Here is a 23,524-nt window from a genome sequence, read left to right on the forward strand (position 1 = left end):
ATACAATTCTGTTGTCTGTTGCAACTAACTCTAACTAACTGACTTAGTCTAACTACGTCGTTTAAGACGTTATGCAATACAATCACCAAACGCACATCACTCCTCATCAAACGACATCCCATAAGCGTTGGGGCCTGACATTCCCTCCCTGATAAGAAATGAGCTTGTCCTCAAGCTGAAAAATCAGGGAACTGTTTGTCAATGAACGTCTTGTCCTCCCACGATGCTTCAGTTTCTGGCAAATGATTCCATTTGACCAAATACTGAATGATGGGTTGGGAGTTTCGTAGGACAACCCTCCTCTTGACTACCCTCTCCGGCTGTAAAATACACTGGTCAGAAGCATCAAGCTCAGGCAGGGTAGGTTCAGTGCCCAGGCCTGCCCCAACCTTCCTCTTCAACAGAGAAATGTGGAAAACTGGGTGTATTCTGGCCTTCTCCGGGAGTTGCAACTTGTAAGCTGCTGCACCAATCTTCTCAATAACCTGGAAGGGCCCATAGTACTTAGGAGACAATTTTAAACTCTTCCTGATGGCCACTGTCTGCTGTCGATAAGGCTGCAGTTTCAGGAAGACCCATTCACCTACTTGAAAGGACCTCTCTGTCCTATTTTGATCAGCAAAATGTTTCATTCGATTCTGAGCCTTGGCCAGATTATCTTTGATGTTGGCCAAAACCTGGAGTCTCTCCTGTACCAGACCAACAGCTGCTGGAACAACACTATCATGGAAGGGTCCTAAAGGCAGATGCAATGGTTTGTATCCATATAAAGCTTCAAAAGGGGTCAGCTGCAGACTTGTGTGAAAATTAGTGTTATACCACAACTCAGCGGCAGACAACCAAGTACTCCAGTGGGATGGATGTTCACTACACATACACCTCAGGTAGCTTTCAAGACACTGATTGACCCTTTCACTCTGACCATCAGTTTGAGGATGGTAAGATGAACTATAATGCAATCCAACCCCCAAAGCACGGAACAGCTCCTGCCAGAATTTGCTAATGAAGACCTTGTCCCTGTCAGAGGTGAGGGACTCGGGTAGACCATGCAACTTATACACCTGGTCAAGAAACAACTGAGCTACCTGGTGTGCTGCATAAGGATGGGACAACTTCATGAAGTGACTGTACTTAGTGAAGCGATCCACCACTACTAGAATGGTATCATACCCATGAGATAGGGGCAGCTGCTCGATAAAATCCGTAGTCAAATGTGTCCATGCCTGTTGAGGAACTGGAAGTGGTTGCAGTAGGCCTGGATAAGGGACATTTTCATGCTTATTCCTCTGACAAGTATCACAAGCCTGAACAAACTGCACAACATCCCTTTTTATGCCTGGCCAGTAGAATATAGATTGTATCCTTTGTAGACAGGCTCTTTGACCAGAGTGACCCCCAACAGCTGAGTCGTGTAGAGCCTTGATCAAAGTGTGCCTAATTTCATTAGCTGCTCCTACATACAGTTTTCCCTTGAATTTGAGCAATCCTTTCTCCAGTTGGTACCCTGAACAAGCATTGGGATCTAACAACAATTGAGACATGATATCCAAAGCTACCATATCACCATCATAACTCTCAACTAGCTCCTTCACCCACATTGGTTGCACAGCTGAGAGTACACAGAGGTGTTTGCCTTTGTCTGGCTCCCCGTTTCCTCCCTCCAGCCTCCTTCTAGAAAGGGCATCAGCTACCCCATTTTCAGTCCCTTTTTTGTACTGAATCTCGTAGTCCAGGCCAAGTAACTTGGTAAGCCACTTGTGCTGTAAAGGATGGGTAAGTCTCTGCTCCAACAGATACTTAAGAGCCTGATGATCAGTCTTGATGATGAAATGGTGCCCCACAAGGTAATGCTTCCATTTAGTCACTGCTAACACTAAGGCCAACAACTCCTTCTCATAAACAGACATCCCTAAGTTCTGAGGAGAGAGGGCTTTGCTAATGAAAGCTATGGGATGCCCCTGCTGCATTAACACTGCCCCAATGCCCATACCACAAGCATCAGTTTCTATCACAAAAGGAAGCTCAAAATTTGGCATTTTGAGAACTGGTGCAGTAGTCATGGGCCTTTTGAGATCTTCAAATGCTAACTGAGCATTGTGATTCCATACGAAACCTTCCTTCTTCAGCAACTGAGTTAATGGTTTGCAGATGATCCCATAACCCTTAATGAACCTTCTATAGTATCCAGTTAACCCCAAGAATCCTCGCAAGTCCTTAACTGTGCCAGGGGTGGGCCATGACTGGATACATTCCACCTTACTCATGTCCATACTCACTCCATTCTCAGAAATGATGTGTCCCAGATACTCCACTGAAGTCTGAGCAAAAGAGCATTTAGACTTTTTGCAATACAGCTGGTTGTCAGCCAAGATACTCAACACAATCTTCAAATGCTGTGTGTGTGCCTCCAGTGTAGGACTATAAACTAGAATGTCATCAAAGAAAACCAATACAAACTTCCTCATGTAAGGTTGAAATATTCTGTTCATCAGAGATTGGAAGGTAGCTGGTGCATTAGTGAGGCCAAATGGCATCACCAGAAATTCAAAATGGCCATGGTGTGTCTGGAAAGCAGTCTTATGTATGTCTGCTGTCTTGACTCTCAGTTGATGATATCCAGCTCTGAGGTCTAGTTTAGACATGTACTTAATCCCATGTAGTTCATTCAACAGTTCATCAATGTTTGGGATAGGGAACCTGTCCTTGACAGTAAGTTCATTCAGCTTCCTATAATCCACACATAGCCTCCAAGTATTGTCTTTTTTCTTAACCAACAGCACAGGAGAAGCAAAAGGACTACAACTGTGCTTGACAATCCCATTTGTAAGCATTTCAGCAACCTGTTTTTCAATCTCAGATTTATGTGCGTGGGGGTATCTGTAAGGCTTAAGTTTAAATGGCTCTGCTCCTGGCTTCAAGGTAATCTGATGATCTAGTTCTCTCTCAGGAGGCAGTCCTTGAGGGGTTTCAAACACCTGAGAGTACTGCTGCAGCACTGAAGCCACTTGTTCTGGGATACCCTCCTCTTGAACTCCCGGGGGGTCCATCTGTAGGAAGGCACAGCTCCTTTGCTTTTCTTGTATAAATGTTCTAAGATCTTTACCCCTTACTAGTTCCATCACTGGTTGGTTAATGTAGCCTTGGAGATGTAGTAAGTCACCCCTGCTGCTAAGAGCAATACTGAGGGCATGGAAATCAAAAGTAATGGGACTGTATTGACACATCCAGTCAACTCCTAAGATGATATCCCAGTTCCCTAACTCCATTATCTTCAGATCGAATTGAAATTGATAATCCTGTATTAACCATCTAACACCTGGACAAACTGTGCCACTAGTGATGTCTGTGCCATCTGCCAAAGTTACAGTAAAAGGTCTGACTGTTTGGTAAGAGAGTTGAAGAGATTTAGCCAACTGATAGTGTATGAAGTTGTCAGAACTACCAGTGTCTACCAGGATCTTGACAGGTATTCCCCCTAAGTTGCCTAGTAGCAAAATAGTTTTCCTCTGTATTGCTGCTGCTAGAGCATTCAGTGACACTTCAGCCATTTCTCCTACCCTCCCAGTGAGCTCATCCTGTTCTCCTTCAGCATCTTCGAATTCAGCTTCATCCTCTTCCTCTATACCTACACAGTTCAATCCCCCAGATTTACATTGGTGACCAATCCCAAATTTATCCCCACATCTATAACATAGGCCATGCTTACGCCTATACTGCATTTCCTCAGCCGAAATCCTGCTCATTTCCCTGGATCTAGTGTCAACTTTCCTGTTAGCAGGATCGATAGCAGGAAGTTTATAGGAGCTGGAATTGTTTTGGCTATTACTGGTGTTCCTAAACATCCCATACTTAGGTTCAACCGCAGTCCTTCCTGAGGTCCTAGGCTGCTTGGACATGGTCTCTAGTGAGCATTCCTGCAACTCAGCAACCTCAAACGCTTTGGACAGAGTCTGTGGTTTGAACATTTTGACCATTGGTTTGATCTCATCCTTTAAACCACTAATGAAACTGGATATAAAATAACCTTCGTCCAGCCTAGGATTCCTGATCAACATGAGCGTTTTCAATTCCTCAAACTTCTCCTCATACTCTTCTACTGTCCCCTTTTGTTGTAATTTGTTGAATTCCTCAACCACATCACGAGACCACTTCCCTGCAAATCTTTCACACAACAGCTCGCAAAATTCATACCAGGTCAACCTAGGTTTTTCTAGTCTAACCCCCTGGAACCAATTGTCAGCTCTCCCTTCTAAGAACATTTCTACCATATCTACCCTTTGATTTTCAGGTATCTGATAATTCAAAAAAGTATTTATGACATTTCCTCAACCATTCTCTAGGATTACCAGATGCGAACATAGGCATTTCAAGTCTTGGCAAGTTGGGAGTAAAAATCTTAGCTCTAACCTCCGGCTGAGCTCCCTGCACCTCTGTGGACGTCATGAGCTTAAAATGCGGTGGAGGTGTTGGTAGGAGTGGTTTTGATGAGCCGGCCTCGGTCTCCGGCATACCTTTTTCTTTCATCATCACCTTCAGTAGCGCATTGAATTTCATCTCCATCTTACTGAACCTCTGATCCAGGTTGCCTACCATCGCCTCTACCTTTGCGTTGTTTTGTCCAAGCTCCTCCTGAAATTTCTGCTGCAAGCTATTCTGGCAGGAGGTCTGAGCTGCGGCCATGGTCTCCATTACCTCTTGAAGTCGAGTTTCTTGTTTCTTGAGCTGTTCTTCCAGGGAACGATACCTGGTGTTTTCAGCCATGAGTGGTGCCACAAGCAGCCAAGGATCGGCTGCTCTGATACCAATTGTCAGGCTCGAGCTCCTGAGCAAGGTCGGTCGGTAGTAGATTTGGGGAAGAAGAGAGAATTGAGGGAAAGGAGGGAAGAGACGAGAGGGATTAACCGAGAATAGAGAGAAAGTAATTCTGGTATTAAGATTCTGATCATCAAAACAGCAATTGGAAGGAATCTTATACAATTCTGTTGTCTGTTGCAACTAACTCTAACTAACTGACTTAGTCTAACTACGTCGCTTAAGACGTTATGCAATACAATCACCAAACGCACATCACTCCTCATCAAACGACATCCCATAAGCGTTGGGGCCTGACAGCAACTTCATCATCAACTTGTGCTTGATTGCGGAGACAAAATTTGTCAAAGTAGGAGAGTGGAGTCGATTAAAGCTAGATTGAAAGCACCTTTAGCCCGTAATTTTAGGATCCTGCACAAGATTAATTTATAGATTGCACCAACTAAAACATGTAAACCATTCTGCATTCCAATAGAATTATTCTTTCGAATACATTGCACCAAACTATATGTTATCACTTGCTCCACTTCAATTTAGGATTCTGTATATCATATGATTTTTCATAAGAGATTGCATGTAACTCATAACTGCCGGATTTTTTTTTGATAAGGGAATCCACTGCAATCACTATCCGAGAATGCGCACTGAATAAATTTCGTCTCGTACAATAGCTCCCCAAGCACATGAAGGAATAAGACGCATTAGATAAATTCTGTGCGATGAGCGAATGTCTCGGAAGAGACTCGAACCTGAGTTGGCAAGAAAATATGACATCAACGCCACCAACTCAAGTTGGCAAGAAGATATAACATCAATGCTACCATTTTGACCAACTCAAGCAATTGTTGAAACATTCTTTATAGTACTAATAAAAAAGACAATGTAGATTAATTTATATTTTGAATCCTACTACAACTAAAATTTTCTTTTTCTTTTCTTTCATTTTTGGAAATCACTTGCTGTTAACATCTTTTTCTTATGCTGGGACAAAGTATGAAAACAACAAATTTCCAAGTGGATACATATCGGAAAGACAAAAGGGAAAACAGTCAAATAGTAGTGTCACTTGATTCCATAACCTTTACACGTTTCCACCTCAATATAGTAAATTACTTTGTGAGTGCGTTTGGAATTAGATGTCTACCATCTTTTTGCGCTTTCCAATCTCTCTTCGGAACTGGCTTTCCTATAATGGCCTTAATTTCCACCACTCACTATATTGATGGCAACGCGACTTAGACAGCCAATGTAACTTTAATTATATCCCCCAAAAAGAAAATTCAATAAGAGTATAGGACCATAAATTTAAAGATCTCAAAAAAAAAAAGAAAAGAAATTAACTAAAAAAATACTAAATCTTTCCAAGACTCTTCCAACTTTTCGTCCTTTCCTTTCGTCCTATATGGGATGGATCTCACAATGTTAGTTATTAACTTAACTTCAACTTACTTTCGAAATCATGTCCAATTCTATTAATATTAACCTTAGTCATACCGACATGATTGGATTCTTGCTTGTAAGATGACGGGCAAACTAGGTAACTAGTCCAACTAAATGGCGCACCTTACATTGACTACAAGTCGTGAAAGAATTGGAGACTTAGAATTGGAATGGTGCACCTTACAAATTCAAATTCTTTAATAAGACCTAAGAATTACAATTCTAATTCCACAATTTCACCCCATAATGGGGTTAGTATGTGGATCCTAGATGAATTAAATTAGTAAAACGGGGGTCTCTATATGATCAACGAAAAATGAAATGAAAAAAATGTAAGCCTCCCACTTTCCTGTCTCTTTCTCCTCCATCTCCTCCCATACTCACTCCTCTGCCTCCAACTATACTCCTATTGCCGACTCCTTGTCTCCCCTCTTACTGAACTTCCTCCTCCGCCTCTTCCCACCATTGAACACCTACTCTCATTTATGCATGTTATGAGTGAAATTGTAACGTTTCTTTTCATGGTTGACATCGAAATTGGCTCAAATCCAGTAAATCCAATCACTGCAGTCGAAGACGACCACCGGAGATAGTCTTCTCAGCATTACGCATTGTGGGCATCCCTAGTACATGGATTCTTCATTATTGGCCTCACCGATTTGAGAGTACTTTCTTATCAGTGACGCACTGTACCTTGTGCTTAAATATCATAGTCAACTGTGACATTATTAGTTATTCATGTAAGGACATCCTTGATGTTTAAATCAACCTGTTCATATCTGTGAACCAGTCGAGTGTTCCATATGATGCACGGAGCTCTCACTGTCAGTAAAAGATTATGCTCATTTAGATTTTGCTTGTCTTCACTTGCTGTGAATGCTGGAATCCTTATGGATATTAGTTTTCCCGGGTTGTTCATGAAATTTGAAACTTGTTAAGCTGTTAGATTGGAAAGTGTGGTCTTCAGCATATGAAGATTAAACCTCCCACAAATGCGCACATTTGCAAGAGTTTATGCTATGTTTTTCTGTCTTTCTGTTTGGGGGACGAATCATTGCTTAATGTTGGACTGATCTATTGGACCATTTATGGGGTACTATCTTGATTTTTAGCTGAACCTATTAATATATGTTGAGAGAGATGTAATTCAAAATGCCAAAAACTCTTCAATGAATCCATCTACTGTAGATAAAGGATTAAAAGTTTCTAGTCTGGTGCACAGGGAGACATACTAGAAAACAGTATGTGCACATGATGAATGACGCTGTAATCTTCTACTACTTTGCCTATGGTATACCATATATCAAGGAGTTCTACAATACAGAAAATGAGGAAAAAGAAAAAAAATAAGCTTGATGAGTGAAAGATAGAGCAAAAATGGCATAAAGAATTAGCTACCAATGTTACCGAAACATGCCTCACAACGAAAATGCCTTGGAACAACCAGGTGGGGCTTGGGTATTGAAGGGTGTTTGCCCAGACAATTGGGGTATATGCCTTAGGTGATAAGCCATGGCTTTTGTGCCCCAAAGTTTGATGTGTGTGTGCTGTAATGCATATTTATTAGGAGTACTTCACAGTCAGAAGTTTGTAGTTCATAGTGCATATGTTCACACACATTATTTGCTTCTGTAATGTGGGACCATTTGCAATTATAAACTTAGAAATTCACTTGGTCTCTTTTTGTTGCACATTCCGATCTCTCAATCCCTGGTATTTTTACTGGACCATCATTTTTCACTCCATTCCTTTTGTGATTTACATATGAACATTTTTTTCTTTTTAATTACCAAAAAAAAAGAATTGTACTTATTAGTATAAATATGCCATGTAGTGTGATTTAAGGCTTGAGATAATGTTACTATCAACATTATATTTTTGTCTTCTTGGTCAACCTTGTATGTATTTTCCACGTGTGGAAAATAATTAAAATAAGTAGTTTATAAAGTGAAAGATAGAAAGTTGTCCTTTTAGTTTTGGATGTCCTATAGATAATGATTTGATGGAGGAATTGTGTTTTTGACACCTATTTAGTAGTAATTCACTTTGTAGTGTATGTTTTATTTATCCATCAGCTATAATTCTCTGTGCTATTTTTTAAATTTAAAGCACTTAGTAATTCTTTTTTATAGCAAATTATTCATAGTTTCTATGTATTAACATTGAAATTTCAAAATTTGTGGGGCTAATGCCCTACTCGGTGCTTTAACCTTACCTCAACTGAGATAAAATGCCATGCCCAAAACCCCTAAAGATGGCTTTCAGGTGTTCTAATATTTTTTAATTCCCCTAAAGATGGCTATCAGATGTTATATCATTTTGTCTTATTAGTAATTTCTAGTCTTATGAATCAGGTTCATCCCTGCCTCTTTGTGTCAAACCTCTTTTATACGGCTCTGCCCTTTTTTGAATTGTTCTCCATTTAACTCTTTGGAAATCACTTTCTAACTCACTGCCAGAACTAGTTCTTTGGCAACTCCGTTACCTCAGAATATCCAGTTCCATTTCAAAGTAAGGGCCAGCCCTTGCCTTTTTAAAACCCTATTAGCTACATAACTGCCTTTACGCCTCAGGTCCAGATGAATCTGAGGACAGACATCTACCTAAGTTAGTCATCTCTAATGAAAGTTTTCCATGCTTTGATGCTTGGTTAACCGCAAACCTTCTTAGACAAGTATTGGTTTAGCCATGAATTGTTTCTTGGAAAATTTTTGATCAAATACTAAAAGTTAGAATTGTTTTTGGAGCATTTTACTGGACATGTTCGTGGAAGTTAAATAACCAGTGGACAACCAGAATGAGGCCAAATATGCACCTTACATTGCACGAGCATAAATTTAACTTTGATAAAACATTGTTATGATGAGTGTTGCTGAATACCTAAGACACAATAATTTTCTGTTGCTCCTAAGATGCTTTTGCCTTAAGACCTGAGCCATTGTTTGAGTCCCCAGGCCGAAGGAGCTGTCTGATTCATGTGTTTCAAGCTATGTAAGCCACTGCAGTTAGTATCAGGAATCTTATTGCAATGCTTAAAAATGAAGCTCTCTGTGGAATAGTTGATATAATATAGTCTTTAACATTTGTTAGTAGTAAATTGATGTGAACTAATGGCAAAAATAATGTAACTTCCATTATAGAAGGGCACGGAGAGTTTTTGCAGAAATGCTACTTAATTTCAGGTTTTTTGTTTCAAGCATATCTGCTTGGGACTGGTTTCTTATTGCTGCTAGATGAGATTTCTAAGTTTTCCCTTAATCTGCATTTTGACAGTTCTTGCGAGCTTCAGGATTACCTTAAGTTTACTTCCCTTTCTTGATTGTATTGGCTGCCTCGCAGAAGAAAAGAGAAAGGGTACAATGGGTGGGATAGATTTTCTAAGGCAAAATATAATAGGGAAGAGTTCAGTCATTACTGCCATTAACAAAATCACATACTAATGCTCTTCCAATGAAAATTCACAACAGTCATGGCCATTCTAATTTATTTTTGAGTTGATAATATACTTCTAGATTATATAGTATTGAACTCTTTGGTATTTACTAATTGTAATAAAATTCTTACCTTTTGAATGGTGGTGATGGCTCTAACTTCGCATAATTTGATAAAATCAACCATCATTATCAAATTCTTCTTCCACATTTGAACCCTGCATTCCAAAAATTGAAAATGTAAATTTCAATTGGAAGTAGAGAAACAATTTTAATTGTGCTAATGAAAAGAGGGCGCATTAGGGTATGGTCTGATTACTGCTTTCTAAATTGGATATTGGACTCTTAAAACATAATGAGAAGGTCATGCTCTCTGTCTCTCTCAACTGCTCTCTCCCTCCCTCTCGCTCTCTTTCTCTCATGCGCACATAATGTGTGGACCTAATTTCTTCCCTTGTACTTATATTATTTGGCTGTTGGCTGATGGATGATGGCTAGTCAAATAGTAACATTTGACAAAGCTAGACTATAAGTCTATAACAGGTTGCTTATAGTTTCTAAAAGGAGAGAAATGGTGGTTATGTTTCTTCTTACTCATTTGAAGAATTGAAAACCTGAATCTGGATATGAGAGCAGGTGGATGATAATGTTCAAAGATAGCCACCTAAAACTACATTTTGGTCCTTAGTGTTTCACATGGAAAATAGACTAGTCTTTGAATTCAGAAAGGAAGAGTTGCAATTTTTGTGCTCGGTAATTAGGATGCGGGTTAAAATGATTTTTTCTTATTTCACGCAAAATAAAAAATTTAGCCCCTAGTATTTAGAAAATTAATCACTATGGTCCTTGAAATTCTATGACCATATTACTATATTAACTAATGCTAGGATAGATAAAGGAGAGCGGAGACATTAATACAGGATTTGGAGGCAATTATAAGCATCCCACTATCATTTAATTTTTTTAATTGTAAGACAAAATTCTAATATATTAACCATGGTGCATGAAAAATCCAAACTTAAGTAAATCACTAAATAGATGAGCTATAATTAAATTATTGTAAAGAATATTAGAAATATGAATTTCTTTCAGAATGGTGCCTAAACATCACATTGTTTTTTCTATTGTCAAATAATGGATTTCCGCAACAACATTAAAATTTTAAATGTTATTATAATGCACGAAATTAGGCAATTTTTTAGCACCTCTAAAAAGCTATTCAACGATCACCTTTAAATAAAAAAATATTATAAGGGAATTTATTTTACCATAAATGGTGAAAATTGCAAAATATTTAGTTGGGTACAATAGTAAAAAGCCCATTGTGATTAAGTGAATCTTCAATTTAGTTTTGATGAAATTATAAGGGAGCGACATTGGATCATTTTCGAGTAAAAGGGATTAAATTTGTTTTTGGCAGAACAAAAGGATCATTTTGGTCCACTGCCCAAAACCATACCACAAAGAGAGATTGGGATGTCATGAACCCTTGAATTGTAAAGGTTTAACGTACAAAACAAATGAAATATATTTTGTTTGAAATTATATGCCAGTAAAACTCAACTTCTTTTCCTATTCTTTTTTCTTTTTTTGGGTTTCGATCCATAGAAGAAGCTTAAAAATTTTTCAGTTTATTTTTGTTTTGGCAAAAAGGATTGGCTTAAACTTTCGTTCTGATGCATTTTATGGAAGGATTTGAGAGTAGTCTGAAACACTTTTTTTTAAATTCTTCCAATAGATTGCACCAAACTATATGTTATCACTTGCTCCACTTAATTTTTTTTTCTATCCGAGAGTGCGCACAAGCAAGCCCTGTGCAATGGATGGATTGATAGGGCATAATTTGTAATTAATTTTATGGTTAATTTTCTTCCTTGTCCTTGCCAAATATTGTTTTAATTGTTGAAATATACTTATATTTGGTATTTGGATCTAATTACAGGAAGTGGAGTAGAAAAGTACTAAAAAAGGTGACATTCACTACAAGAAATTTGGCCTTTTGTGACAACAAAAAGTCATCACTAAAAATCAAAAAGTCGTCATTATATGAGTATAGTGACGACTTTTTCCATTGTCACATCGTTGTCACTAATTCTATGTCACAAATGGGTACGTGTGACAACCCTTTGAAAGTCGTCACTAAATCTTGTTATTTAATGACGAGGACAAAGTCGTCACTAATGGTTATCATTCTGTGACAAATTTTCTTGTCACTATTTCACATATTTTTTTTGTCATAAATGGAGCAAAAGTCGTCACAAATTTGAAGTCTACAGTGACGACTTGAACTTGTCACTATCAGTCCTAGTATTCAGTGACAGGAATAATCGTCACTTAGTGAACTTGCATAAAGGTTTTCACTGAACTTTATCTTAACAAGCTGCAATTGTTCATCATTGTCACGGCATTTCCAACAATTATAGCAAAACTCCCTTTGACAAAAAGCTTGGTGAACTTGCATGCTAGTGACAACCTTCCTTTGAAAGTTGTCACTGAGTTTTGTCTTCAAGAGTTGACATTGACCATTACAAATATAGTATTGCCATGGCATTTTCAACAATTATAGTAAAACATTCAATTTGACAAAAGGCAAAATCAACATAAAAGATATGATGCAAATTCATATATATGGTCATAACACATCTTTAAATTAATCAAAACAAAAGTGAATCACAAATGTTGGGTCCCAAATCCCACATAATCAGTTCAAGTAATAATGACCAATACATATACTTCCCAAGAGATATAGTACTAGATTTCTAAACTAAAGCATAGATTACAGCACCAATGTCAGATTTCAGTCATCTCTATCAGCATATCCAATAGTCTTCTCATGATCAATATGATGCTGGACTGCATTGAAAATAAACTATTAAATGCATTAGAGTATACTTTAATCAGAAAATATGCTATTACAACCTTACACTACTGAATTTGAATGAATAATCAACATATGCTGCAAACAGGTCAGCACTTTTAACAGCATAATCAACATATTCGAGTTTATTCTAAGAACAGGTTCGAAAAGCACAACTTTTGTCATTCCTCTTTTGCATATTGGCAGAAAAAAATCACTAATACTATACTCTTCAAATTCATATCCAACGTGACAATTGCATGGAAACTCAAATTGGGACTTTGTGCCAGGCAATTTCATTTGTTGAAATAGATAAAAGTGGGATGATTGAGATAATTTAAGACAGTAGCAGTGAAAAAGACAATTACATGATCACTTTGAACAATTCAAATAAAGCCACACGAATAATTTATTTTTCACAGTTATGAACACAACTACATACAACAAATTCCTTCTAAAAAGTTTTGCAGGAATGTTATAAATTTTGTTCCATCTCAAAATGTAGTTGAAAAGGATGCGGCATCTCATCAAGAATTTAACTAGCCAATGCTGCCATATTCAAAACTCAAAGGTGCAAAGTTTAGTAACATTTAACATTTAACCTCCAAATTGCATAGCCCACGACCCTTTGAAGTCCCAGGTGATATATCATGTGAAAAACAGATATATATTATGTAGTTTTGAAAATAATTTCAATCAAAAACATCCCTTCTAGTTTAATAGCTGCACAAGAGAACAACTAAACTAACATTTTTCTAGCTTCAGTTCTAAACCAACCATTTACAAAATTTAAATGGTTTACAAAATGAATAGCAAAAGATAGGGAATCGACTCACAGTTTTCTCTTGAAGTTTCAAGAATCTACGCAATCTTTAGAGGAAAAGACAATCTTCTTGCCAAGAGAAGGGCAACCGAAGAGGGCTAGCTTTTTCAAGTCGTTGTGTGATATCCATCTGAAAATCCAATTCACAAGATTGAGATGGAGAAGATACAAGCTAGGAAACTCAATACATTGAAAATGCTTTACTAATCTCTGTGATGTATAAAACTTGCACCAGAAGAAGCTAGAGCAAGAACTTATTAGAAGGCCAAGTAATGGTAGACTGTTTCACTCCAAATTCAGCAGAATATGTAACATACAAAGAATTACCGCGGTACTTTAGCAATCTACTCCACTCTGTAATAGTACAAATATTGAGCACAACTTAAAAAGTTACTCATTGCTTCACGTCAAGGTACCAAAAAATTTTTCCCCCTCAGTTACCACGTCACTTGATGATTTTATTGTGTTTTTGAATGCAATGACTTGTTAAAATGAAAATAGTCAAGCATAACTACAACTTGAGCACAAATGGCCATTAAATTATGTGATCTTCACATGTAGCACATAATTGAATTTGCAACGAATTGCAATGTACCCTCAATGTTCTTGCAACAATGTCCTTAACCACTCTACTTGATTTCATCTACTTGATTTGAAAATAAAAGCATGATGTCCATCCTCTTGTTTGCTTGCTAACTCACTTCCATTTACAGTTTTTCTCTTCTTGCTTTCTCAAAGATTAGTTACAAACAGGACAAAAAGGATTAATAGCAGGGCAGTAGTAGGCAAAAGCCAAAAAAATGAACGGACACAAGCTGGCAACCTAGCAACAAAATTTCATCAAAACACTTGTTGTTCACAACAAACAAGAAAAAAAAGGAACAGGGCAGTATTTCCATGTCCTCATTATAGTTCATGCATCAAAAATTGGAGCCACTACAAAGGGAAGAGGAAGATGTCAGGAAATGAAATAGGCAACCTTCTTCTCCACAAGTTTGAAGAAAGCAAGGTTCCATCAGATATCCATTCTTAAGCATTGTATAACTAATCCTAAGTTTGAGATAAAAAGTTAGAATCTTCTTTCTGTTCCCCTCTTAATAGTTAATACATTCAAGTAAGTAACCCAAAGAAAGTAGAACATTCATTAGTCCATGCCAAAAATACCATTCCTACAATTGCATTAACATGACTACAAGCAACTCACCAGGGCAAATTATAATCTAAGTACACAAGAGAAAGCATATTACTAGAAAACTTATCCGATTATTCTCATAATCAGATTGAAGAATTCAAAAAATCACATCTGATATCTAGAAATCAACCACTCGGATGAGCTATTCCAGACATGGAATCTGAAATATATCTGATGTAGCAAAACAAATTTTAAAAAAAAAAGAAATGGATATATTTGGAAATACAGAGTGGGAAGTAGGACAATGACTTGATTCTAATTTTGGTTAATCAAAGAGGAAATATACGTACGATGTTGGATGAAGCGGCGTAGTATTTAGTACTAATAGGGCTTACTGGGCAACTGACTATACTAAGGATGGTCTCCAGGCACTACAACAAAAATGGCTTTTTCTGACATGTCTATAAGGACACTTTCTATTTGTGTCATTATAGCAATCCTACCATGACACTTATTATTAATTCAATAATATATACTATAAATTCTTTTTATTTTATCTAATATAAAAATAATAATGTACCTTTAGACTATCTAGCGTGACACTTGAGAAAATGTGAGAAAAAAAAGTGACGAAAATTTTGAAATTCAAGGCAAAAAAAGTGGCAGACTCTCGTCTACTTGTCTTTTACCGTGAGAAGCAAAACAAAGCTTTTCTAAGTGTTGAACTCTCTCACAAATCACCTCTACCTCACTTTCACTCAGACGCCCACTCTTACCTCTACCTCCACCTCACTACTGCAATCTCAATCTCTCCGACGATTGAAGACCGGTGAAGTACCATGGCTCTCTGGCATGAAGACCAAGTAATTCTCCAAGTGTCTGCAGCGAAGGTTAGTTCTTTCCCTCTCCTCTCTCTCTAAAATAATTTGCAAATATTTTGGCCCTAAGCCTGTTTTTTTTTTTTTTTGAAAATTTTTACCTGCATTCTTGTTGAATCTGCATTTAGGGTGTAATTTTATGGTTATTTACATGATTAATCTTTTCATCCCTAGAAATTTATTGCCCTAATTTTTAATTGGGGGAAAAAATTGTTAAAAATTTTTGCCTTTCATCATGAATCCCCTAGATTAATTGCATCATCTGCCTCTTGGCCGGCTTGGGAAGGACTTGCTACTTCTCAACCATTTTTTGCACAAAACCCAGCTACGGCTGGACTTGGCAGGGGGAGAGTTGAACAAAAATTGACCAGCGGTTGGAAAATTTTGGTTGTTGTTGTTGGTAATGTAAAATGTTGACCATATTTTCTGCTTCTTTCCCTCATTAGACAAACCTACCCAACAAACTTAGAAAACATTAAATTAGATGCATTTTGCCACTAGTTTTTGGGGTTGATTTAGTTTATCCAGCAAGCTAATTGGAGCTTTTGTATGGGCACGCAGAATTGGAAGTTGAGTACTAAAATGGGTTGATTTTGTACTCTGTTTTATGAATTAAAGAAGTTGCTTCTGCTTTGCAGCTGCATTTTTGCTTCTACTTTGCAGGAGATTGGGTTTATTGGACTTTGTGGTTGGTATAAGAGGATGAGTGGTGTGATTATGGTTGTTGGCAAGTATGAGCTGGTAATTAATAGATGAAATTAAAGCTTCCGGGTGGGAAAAGATCATAACTTTTCTCTAGCTAATATTTAAGAAGTCCGGGTGTTCTTAGGTCTCTTGTTACTCCAACAGATCAGACGAAGGATCAGGAAAAGGAGTAAATCATCCGAGTCCTCTTTTGTATTGCAAACATCCAAGTTCGGAGACATAAAGGTTATTAGTGAAATCTCTCTCTTTCTCTCCCCCCCCCCAACACACACACACACACACACTCACTCACTTATTGCCTTTTCGGTGCATCCACTCTTTTGATATATATATGTCTCTGCTGGGAAATCCACATGCATTATCCCTCAAATCTAGCTGTTGAAAGCCATGAGAAAGCTGGGAGGAGCTTTTTTCTTCAAGAGAATTGTCTACTGTGCATGTTCTATATTTTTCATGAAATTCCGTTTTTGGCATTGTGACTTAAGACTTAGCAAGAAATTGTATGCTTCCATGGATGTGTATTTGTGTATTCATTCATGGTGGGTAATATGTAATCAAGCACCACATCGTACAGGTTTTATCAACTTGGAAATCTTGGTTAGCATCTTCACAACTTGTGAACTTGTACGTTTCGCATTTGTCTTTCTTATCGTGTATATAATACTTGGCTTCGTGAGCATATAGCAATTACTCCCAAGGTTGGTCTCCTCTTCTCATCATTACTTTTCATGGGACTAATTGGTGCTTTTGAGAAGTGAAGGTTCTTTGTACCTTGTTTCTATTAGCTACCAAGCTTTTCATTAGTGGTCGTGATTTTGAGGATCTTGTAGAATTATGCCCAATTGCGAAGTTAAATTGTATTAATGGATATATACTATACATGATTGTTGGCATACTAATTGAATAGGTTGCTGTCAGTGGGGTTTTCATTTTGTTTCACTGAGGGCCAACCCCAACCCCAACCCCAAACTTGTTTAGCTGGGAGTTGGATTTCATAGTACTTGTCATGCCATTGACTTTGCTCATCTGAGTTCATCTTGTGAGGAAAATAAAATGTTCTGGGTAGTTAGTTCCTACAGTCTGGGCATTTAGTTTTGTTCTACAGCTTAATGCAGAAATGTGGTGGTTCTTTTCTGAGTCTCATTTACTGGCAAAATGTGCTTAAGAAATTATATGCTTTGATTTTTTCTGAATTTTTATTTGGGGATGTTTAAAAACGAAAGGTAAGAGAATTTGAATGGGGAAGAATACAATTTACAGGGCAAATTTATGCAATAATTTTACGTGTAACATTTAAATGATGTTTTAGGAGAATTAACTTTGTTATAGTCAGCAAATTGCTGGATTTCTCCAAATACAAAAATTTACAGTATTTGATATGTTTACTTACGATATAGTCTAGATGTGCCTCGGTGCTTCCTCCAAATTTGCATGTTTAGACCAATTTGCTTCTGCTTATGATTGAAGTGGACATTTCTTTGCATTCAGAAGCGACGTTGCTTTAGATGCATGTCAGTATGCTGCGCGTTGACTAACTTGTCGCATTCAGTGTTTGGATAGGTGGGAGTATATTGGCGTCACTTGGTTCCTTTCAGCAAATGTGGTTTTCAAAATCTGAGTAAGCTTTTACATCCACTTTACCTTTCAATATTCAACTTTTCTCCTTTTTTCCTCCCCATTTTCAGTCTGTTTTATCTCTCGATTAACAGGTTTGAGGAACATGGAGCTTCTAATGTTCAAAGAAAATGCCCGTAAAGTACTTTACTGGTGCGGACAATTATCACATTAGACAGAAATTCATGGATTTGACTTCACTTTGATTAGTTCACTGACAGTATGGGTTGCTCGGTTTTAATATCCTGCTTTATAGGCGCCCAAACAATGTACTATATATATATATATATATATATATACTGTACCTCTCGCGGATCGTTGCTAATGTTGTACAATTATGTTACCTGACTTTTAGTTCAGCAAATTATACTTGTTAGGGAATTTTTCAAGTTTGTATTTGTTACTAACTTTTAGTTCAAAAAATTATATTTGAGCATTGACTTTTGCTTTTAGATTACTATATGCATTCTGTTCTTTGGGATAATTTTACATGTCCTTTGGGTTTTTTGACTGACGGAATGTATAGCAAGGAGCACTACCTGCAGGTTACTTCTATATCAAAAAAAAAAAAACTTCTGGCAATTAAAAGTGTCAGCATAACTCCGTTAAAAAAAACTCCTACTTATTACTGATTATAGCTATCCTGACACTTTCGATTATCAAGAAAAGGAATTTTCGTTGGCAGATGAGATGTTATAACAACACAGTTTTCCTGACACATTTGAATACTACATACCTATCCCTACATTGGAAGGGACGACACTCGTCCTAGGTGTGAGGAAAAGTAAAGTGTCAGATTATATTATCTATACTGACACCTTTAAATGCCGTTAAAGGGCATTTTTGTTGTAGTGAGGTGCGAGTAATGGTCCTCCCCTTCTGCTTCCACATCTACTACAAAGCGCCTAACCCTTTGCAATACGCTTTCCCTTTTCTTCTTCTGCTTGCAACAGCTTCTTTTCCGCTAACGACTGCTTCACAATTCATTTTCCAAAAATGAAGACTGACCTCCTCATCCATCTAAACTCCACAATTTATAAGTATTTGGTGTTTCGTAATTTGAATCTCACTCTGTAACTAACATACGTACCAAAACAAAACAAAGAGCTACAGATGCATACATACACAAATATACTCTCTGCCCATATGTTGAGTTTAGGAGGGGAAAAAAAATTAATCCCAGAAACGTCTAGTTTCAGAACTCAAACAAATATTAAATTACGATCGATGCCTGGAATGGAAGTATCTATATGTAACCATGAAGATGATATGTTCATAACCTCACAAGCCGCCTTTCGTAAGTCCTCAGGAACTCGATGCCGTCGTTCGTAAGATACCAGTAGTAATGCATCCAAGCAAAGGTTTCCCGGACGTACTCCTTGGACTTGAAGCTCTGCATCAGCTTAATCACCTGCAAGTTTGGGACATCGATCTCGGGATGCTTCGCCAAATTAAAATCTTTCTTCGCATAGAAAACTCCCTCTTGGAACAGGTACTTGGAGATCTCTCTCCTGTTCTTCTCTGGAATTATCATGGCTGCTGTTGAGAATTGGGAAGATAGAGGAGAAGGAGCACGACGACGACGGAGAGAGAGGCAGAGAGATAACAAATTGAACACTAGGCGGCCTCCGGTGACCCGATTGTGCAGCAGCTCCTCCTCCTGATTATCCTTGCCAAACTGCTCAGCTGCAAACTTGATAAAATCTCTAGCATAACTATTCTCAAAACAAGTAATATCAAGCCTATTCCTGGGCAAGAAATACGAATCCTTAAAGTATTCTTTATTGTATACGAATCCTCAAGATTTACCTCAATCGACCTACATTTGATAGAAAATATCGAAATTAGATGGAAAAATTTGAGATTATTTACCTCAAATTATGCGGTGACAACCTTAGCTCTTGTTTTTCTCAAGATTCAGTCTTCTAACTCTGGCTTTCCCCCAAAATTCATGGTCATTTTTCTGTGTTCTTGCCAGCGAGCAAGTGCTGCACCGATCTAGGGATTTTTGCTATCTGCAACTCCACAAAATCTGCACAAATCTTTTGGGTAGCTCAAATTAGGGATGAAAATGGTGGCTCAAAGTGATTTTTTGGATAATTTCAGCAAGATGGCAGTGGAGAGAAGAAGAAGATGACAGTGTCCAAAACTGGCAAGAAGAGGGAAAGAAAGTTTTGTCCGAAATTTTTGCAAGTGTTGTGAGTGTTTTTATCAAACAACAAAGCCAAAACGATGTCGTTTCTGCTTCTTTTGTTCATCCGCCTATACTTCTTCAATTTTCAGCTTCCCGCTTCCATTTTAGCTAAGACCAAAAAGTAACACTTTCATCCTCTTTTGTACGGCTAATTGATCAAATTATTGTTCAAAAAAAAATCGCAACAATAAGGTTATTATTTTGAGCTTTTTTACTTCACAAGTTGTATCTGGAACTTTATTTGTTACATTAAAACTTTGAAAATTTAGTGTTTTTGGATAATTTTTGGAAAATTTAGTGTTTTTGAAAATTAGTGTTTTTGGAATATTTAGTGTCTTATTAATAATATGTTTATGATTCAAAAAAAATCTTTTAATGCAAATATTTTTGGTATTAATTTAATAATTTTATTAATTATGTACGAAATTGTGGTCTGACAAGACCTAACAAGCTGTTTAGTTGATCAATTAACCAAAATAGTTTGCTAATACATGCATGAAACACTAAATATATTTGTACAAATACCGATTTATAAACCATAAATAATGTGACTAATGTAATTAATAATAAACTCCAGCCATGCGATTGTCAAGATTTTAGTTAATTTCATGTTGAATTTTATTGTTCTTTGCCATTATTTTCACACTATGCTAGTCAATAATTTCCATGTGTTGTCAAGACAATTAGATAGGGAATCCATGATATTTTTTAACCTTAGCTAAGTTCGGTACAAGTTATTAGCTAAGTTTGGAACAATTATAAAAATATGTATATATATTTTATTAAAATATCTTTCTCATTTTGCTAATGAAAAACATCAACTAAAGTGTAAAGGATAGGGTGCCATAATAGAATTAATGAAATCGATTTATCACATACGAGGCTAAATTGTAAAAGATAAGGTGTCATGATTGAGTTAATGGAATCAGTTTATTACATATGGGGCTAAAATGTAAAATTTAGGGTGTCATAATAAGATTAATAAAATTTATTTATCACATATAAGCCACATTGAAAAAATTAGGGTGGCATAGTAGAAATAATGAAAGTGAGTTAGGAACAAGCACTTTAAAAATATGTTTATATTCAAAAAAAGATATTTTAATGCAAATATTTTTTGTATCAATTTAATAATTTTATCAATTATGCATGAATTGTGGTCTGACGAGACCAAACAATTTGTTTAGTTGATCAAATAACCAAAATAGTTTACTAATACATGCATGAAACACGAAATCTATTTGATACATGTACTGATTCATAAACCATAAACAATTTGATTATTGTAAATTGTAATCCATAACAAACTCTAGTCATGGAATTGTCAAGATTTTTACTTAATTTCATATTAAATTTTATTATTCACTTCCATTATTTTCACACTATGTTAATCAGTAATTTTCCATATGTTGTCAAGAGAACTAAATAAAGTATTCATGATATTTTTTAACTTTATAACAAGGTATTAGCTATGTTTGGAATAATTAAAAAATACGTAAACGTTGTTTTTTACAATACATTCCTCATTTTGCTAATGATAAACACAACCTAAAGTGTAAAAGCATAGGGTGCCATAATAGAATTAATAAAACTTTTCTTTATCACATACGAGGCTAAATTGTAAAAGATAAGGTGTCATGGTAGAGTTAATGAGATTAGTTTACCAAATACGGGGCTAAAATGTAAAAGTTCGGGTGTCATAACATAATTAATTAAATTTGTTTGCAGCGTATGGGCCATATAGAATAAATTAGGGTGGTATATGGGGTTAAAATGTAAAAGTTAGGGTGTCATAGTAGAATTAATAAAATTTATTTACAACACATGGGCCATATTGAAAAAATTAAGGTGGTATATGGGGTCAAAATGTAAAAGTTAGGGTGTCCTAGTAGAATTAATAAAATTTATTTACAACACATGGGCCATATTGAAAAAATTAAGGTGGTATATGGGGTTAAAATGTAAAAGTTAGGGTGTCATAGCAAAATTAATAAAATTTATTTACAACACATATTAAATTTATTTACAACACATGGGCCATATTGAAAAAATTAAGGTGGTATATGGGGTCAAAATGTAAAAGTTAGGGTGTCATAGTAGAATTAATAAAACTTATTTACAACATATGGGCCATATTGAAAATATTAGGGTGACATAGTAGAATTAGTGAAAGTGAGTGGGAATAAATGCTTTGGACAGTGACGACTAGTTGTTGTCACTAATTTAGAACTGGCAACCATATTGTGACGATATTTTAAGTTGTCACTGTAGGACGAGTTTCAGTGACAACATGTTTTCCAGTCGTCACAATGGTGATCTCCCGCCACACTGGATAGTTGCGTGCCATCTGTATTGTGACGACTTATCCCATGTTGTCACTGTTGATGGGTGAACCCACGATCAAGTATGACGACATTAAAAGTCGTCACTAAAGTTTTCAATTGTGACAACTTTCTCTCTTGTCGCAGAGAATGTTGCCACAAAAGGCCAAATTTCTTGTAGTGATTTTGAGAATCCTTGCAATCCGGCTCCCAGAGTGCTAGAACAATGCCTTTCCTTCGTGACTGTACTAGCATTAGGAAACAAGAAAGAAGGAAACTTCAGTAGTTGCCTTATCTCTTTGTTTTCCTTATTTAGTGGAAAAACCAATGAGATGAGGGACTAGTCATTGTTTAGATTAGGGAGATTCTTCTATTATTCGTCTTTGTCCCGAGGCCGCAAGACAGGAGATAATTCCTTCTTCGTCACTTTACTTTTCTTGTGTGAAACATATTAGATTGTTTTAAGAACAAAGTTTGATATTCATGAATTCTAATAATTCGCGTGGAAATTTCTTTATGAGGCGTGGCTAAGTTCGTCATCTAGTGGAAGGTCAACTTGAAAACTCGATTCCAAACATCTGTGAGATCGAATTATTTTACTTATTTCTTTTATTCATTGGTATTTGTACGTTTTCTAGTTTAACTTCTTATGATTGTCTTGTTATTTGAATGTCAAGGGCCTGATATTCAAATTAACCTAATAATCTACTGTCAGATTAATTGATTGAATCCGTAATTGTTCAATTGATTAATACCAGTGGCAACTAGCGTGATTGGTTCCATGTTAGGGAAACACATGATCTAATTTAAACAAACCCTCGTAGCAATCTAGAAATAGTTATTTAAATCCTACGGTCGTACCTAATAGTTAGGGTTGAGCTTTTCTAATTCTTAATGCAATCTAGAAATTAAATCCTACGGTCGTACCTATGGTTATTTTTTGGTTAGAGAAATAGTTAATGGTCGTACCTTGACTATCGAAAAAGTAAGGAAAGGCTGATTGTTTATCGCGTATATGACAACTATAACCAATCTATTAATGAGTAATTGAATTATTTTTGCATCGATGATCAGTTGAATGAACCGTTTCTTAAAAATTGCAATTTTGGCTAGAGTCGTATTGGTTATTAATTAATTCTTGTTTATTTCTATTAGTTGTTTCATTAGTTAGTTAATTAGTTATTTTATATTCTCCAAAAATTCCCCATACTTCGGACACTGGAAAAAATGAATTATCCCTAATCCCTGTGGATTCGACCCTACTCACCGCTATATACAAAATTTATATTTTTCTTGAATAGGTAATTATTACTGTAC

General features: G+C 36.5%; 1 protein-coding gene and 1 long non-coding RNA gene across 3 annotated transcripts; one reads left to right on the forward strand and one right to left on the reverse strand.

Annotated features, from left to right (window-relative positions):
* The first annotated feature begins 15,198 nt into the window (after window positions 1–15,198).
* Window positions 15,199–18,066, forward strand: LOC113772271. Of its 2 annotated transcripts, XR_003468516.1 has the most exons (4): window positions 15,199–15,385; window positions 16,223–16,303; window positions 17,628–17,696; window positions 17,788–18,066. It is a non-coding gene; the product is annotated as an uncharacterized LOC113772271 (long non-coding RNA). The 2 variants fall into 2 exon arrangements; XR_003468515.1 differs by lacking the exon at window positions 16,223–16,303.
* An 899-nt stretch (window positions 18,067–18,965) lies between these two features.
* On the reverse strand, window positions 18,966–19,314 carry LOC113771052 (40S ribosomal protein S10-1-like). The gene has a single exon (XM_027315680.1). It carries the CDS (start codon window positions 19,224–19,226, stop codon window positions 18,966–18,968), a length of 261 nt encoding a protein of 86 aa, XP_027171481.1. The 5' UTR covers window positions 19,227–19,314.
* Window positions 19,315–23,524: the final 4,210 nt, after the last annotated feature.

Source organism: Coffea eugenioides, chromosome 5 (genome assembly GCF_003713205.1).
Source record: "Coffea eugenioides isolate CCC68of chromosome 5, Ceug_1.0, whole genome shotgun sequence".
In the NCBI taxonomy this organism is placed as follows: Eukaryota; Viridiplantae; Streptophyta; class Magnoliopsida; order Gentianales; family Rubiaceae; genus Coffea; species Coffea eugenioides.

Excerpts from the sequence above, each read along its gene's own strand:
- LOC113771052 (XM_027315680.1), bottom strand. The coding sequence starts at position 19,226 with ATGATAATTCCAGAGAAGAACAGGAGAGAGATCTCCAAGTACCTGTTC.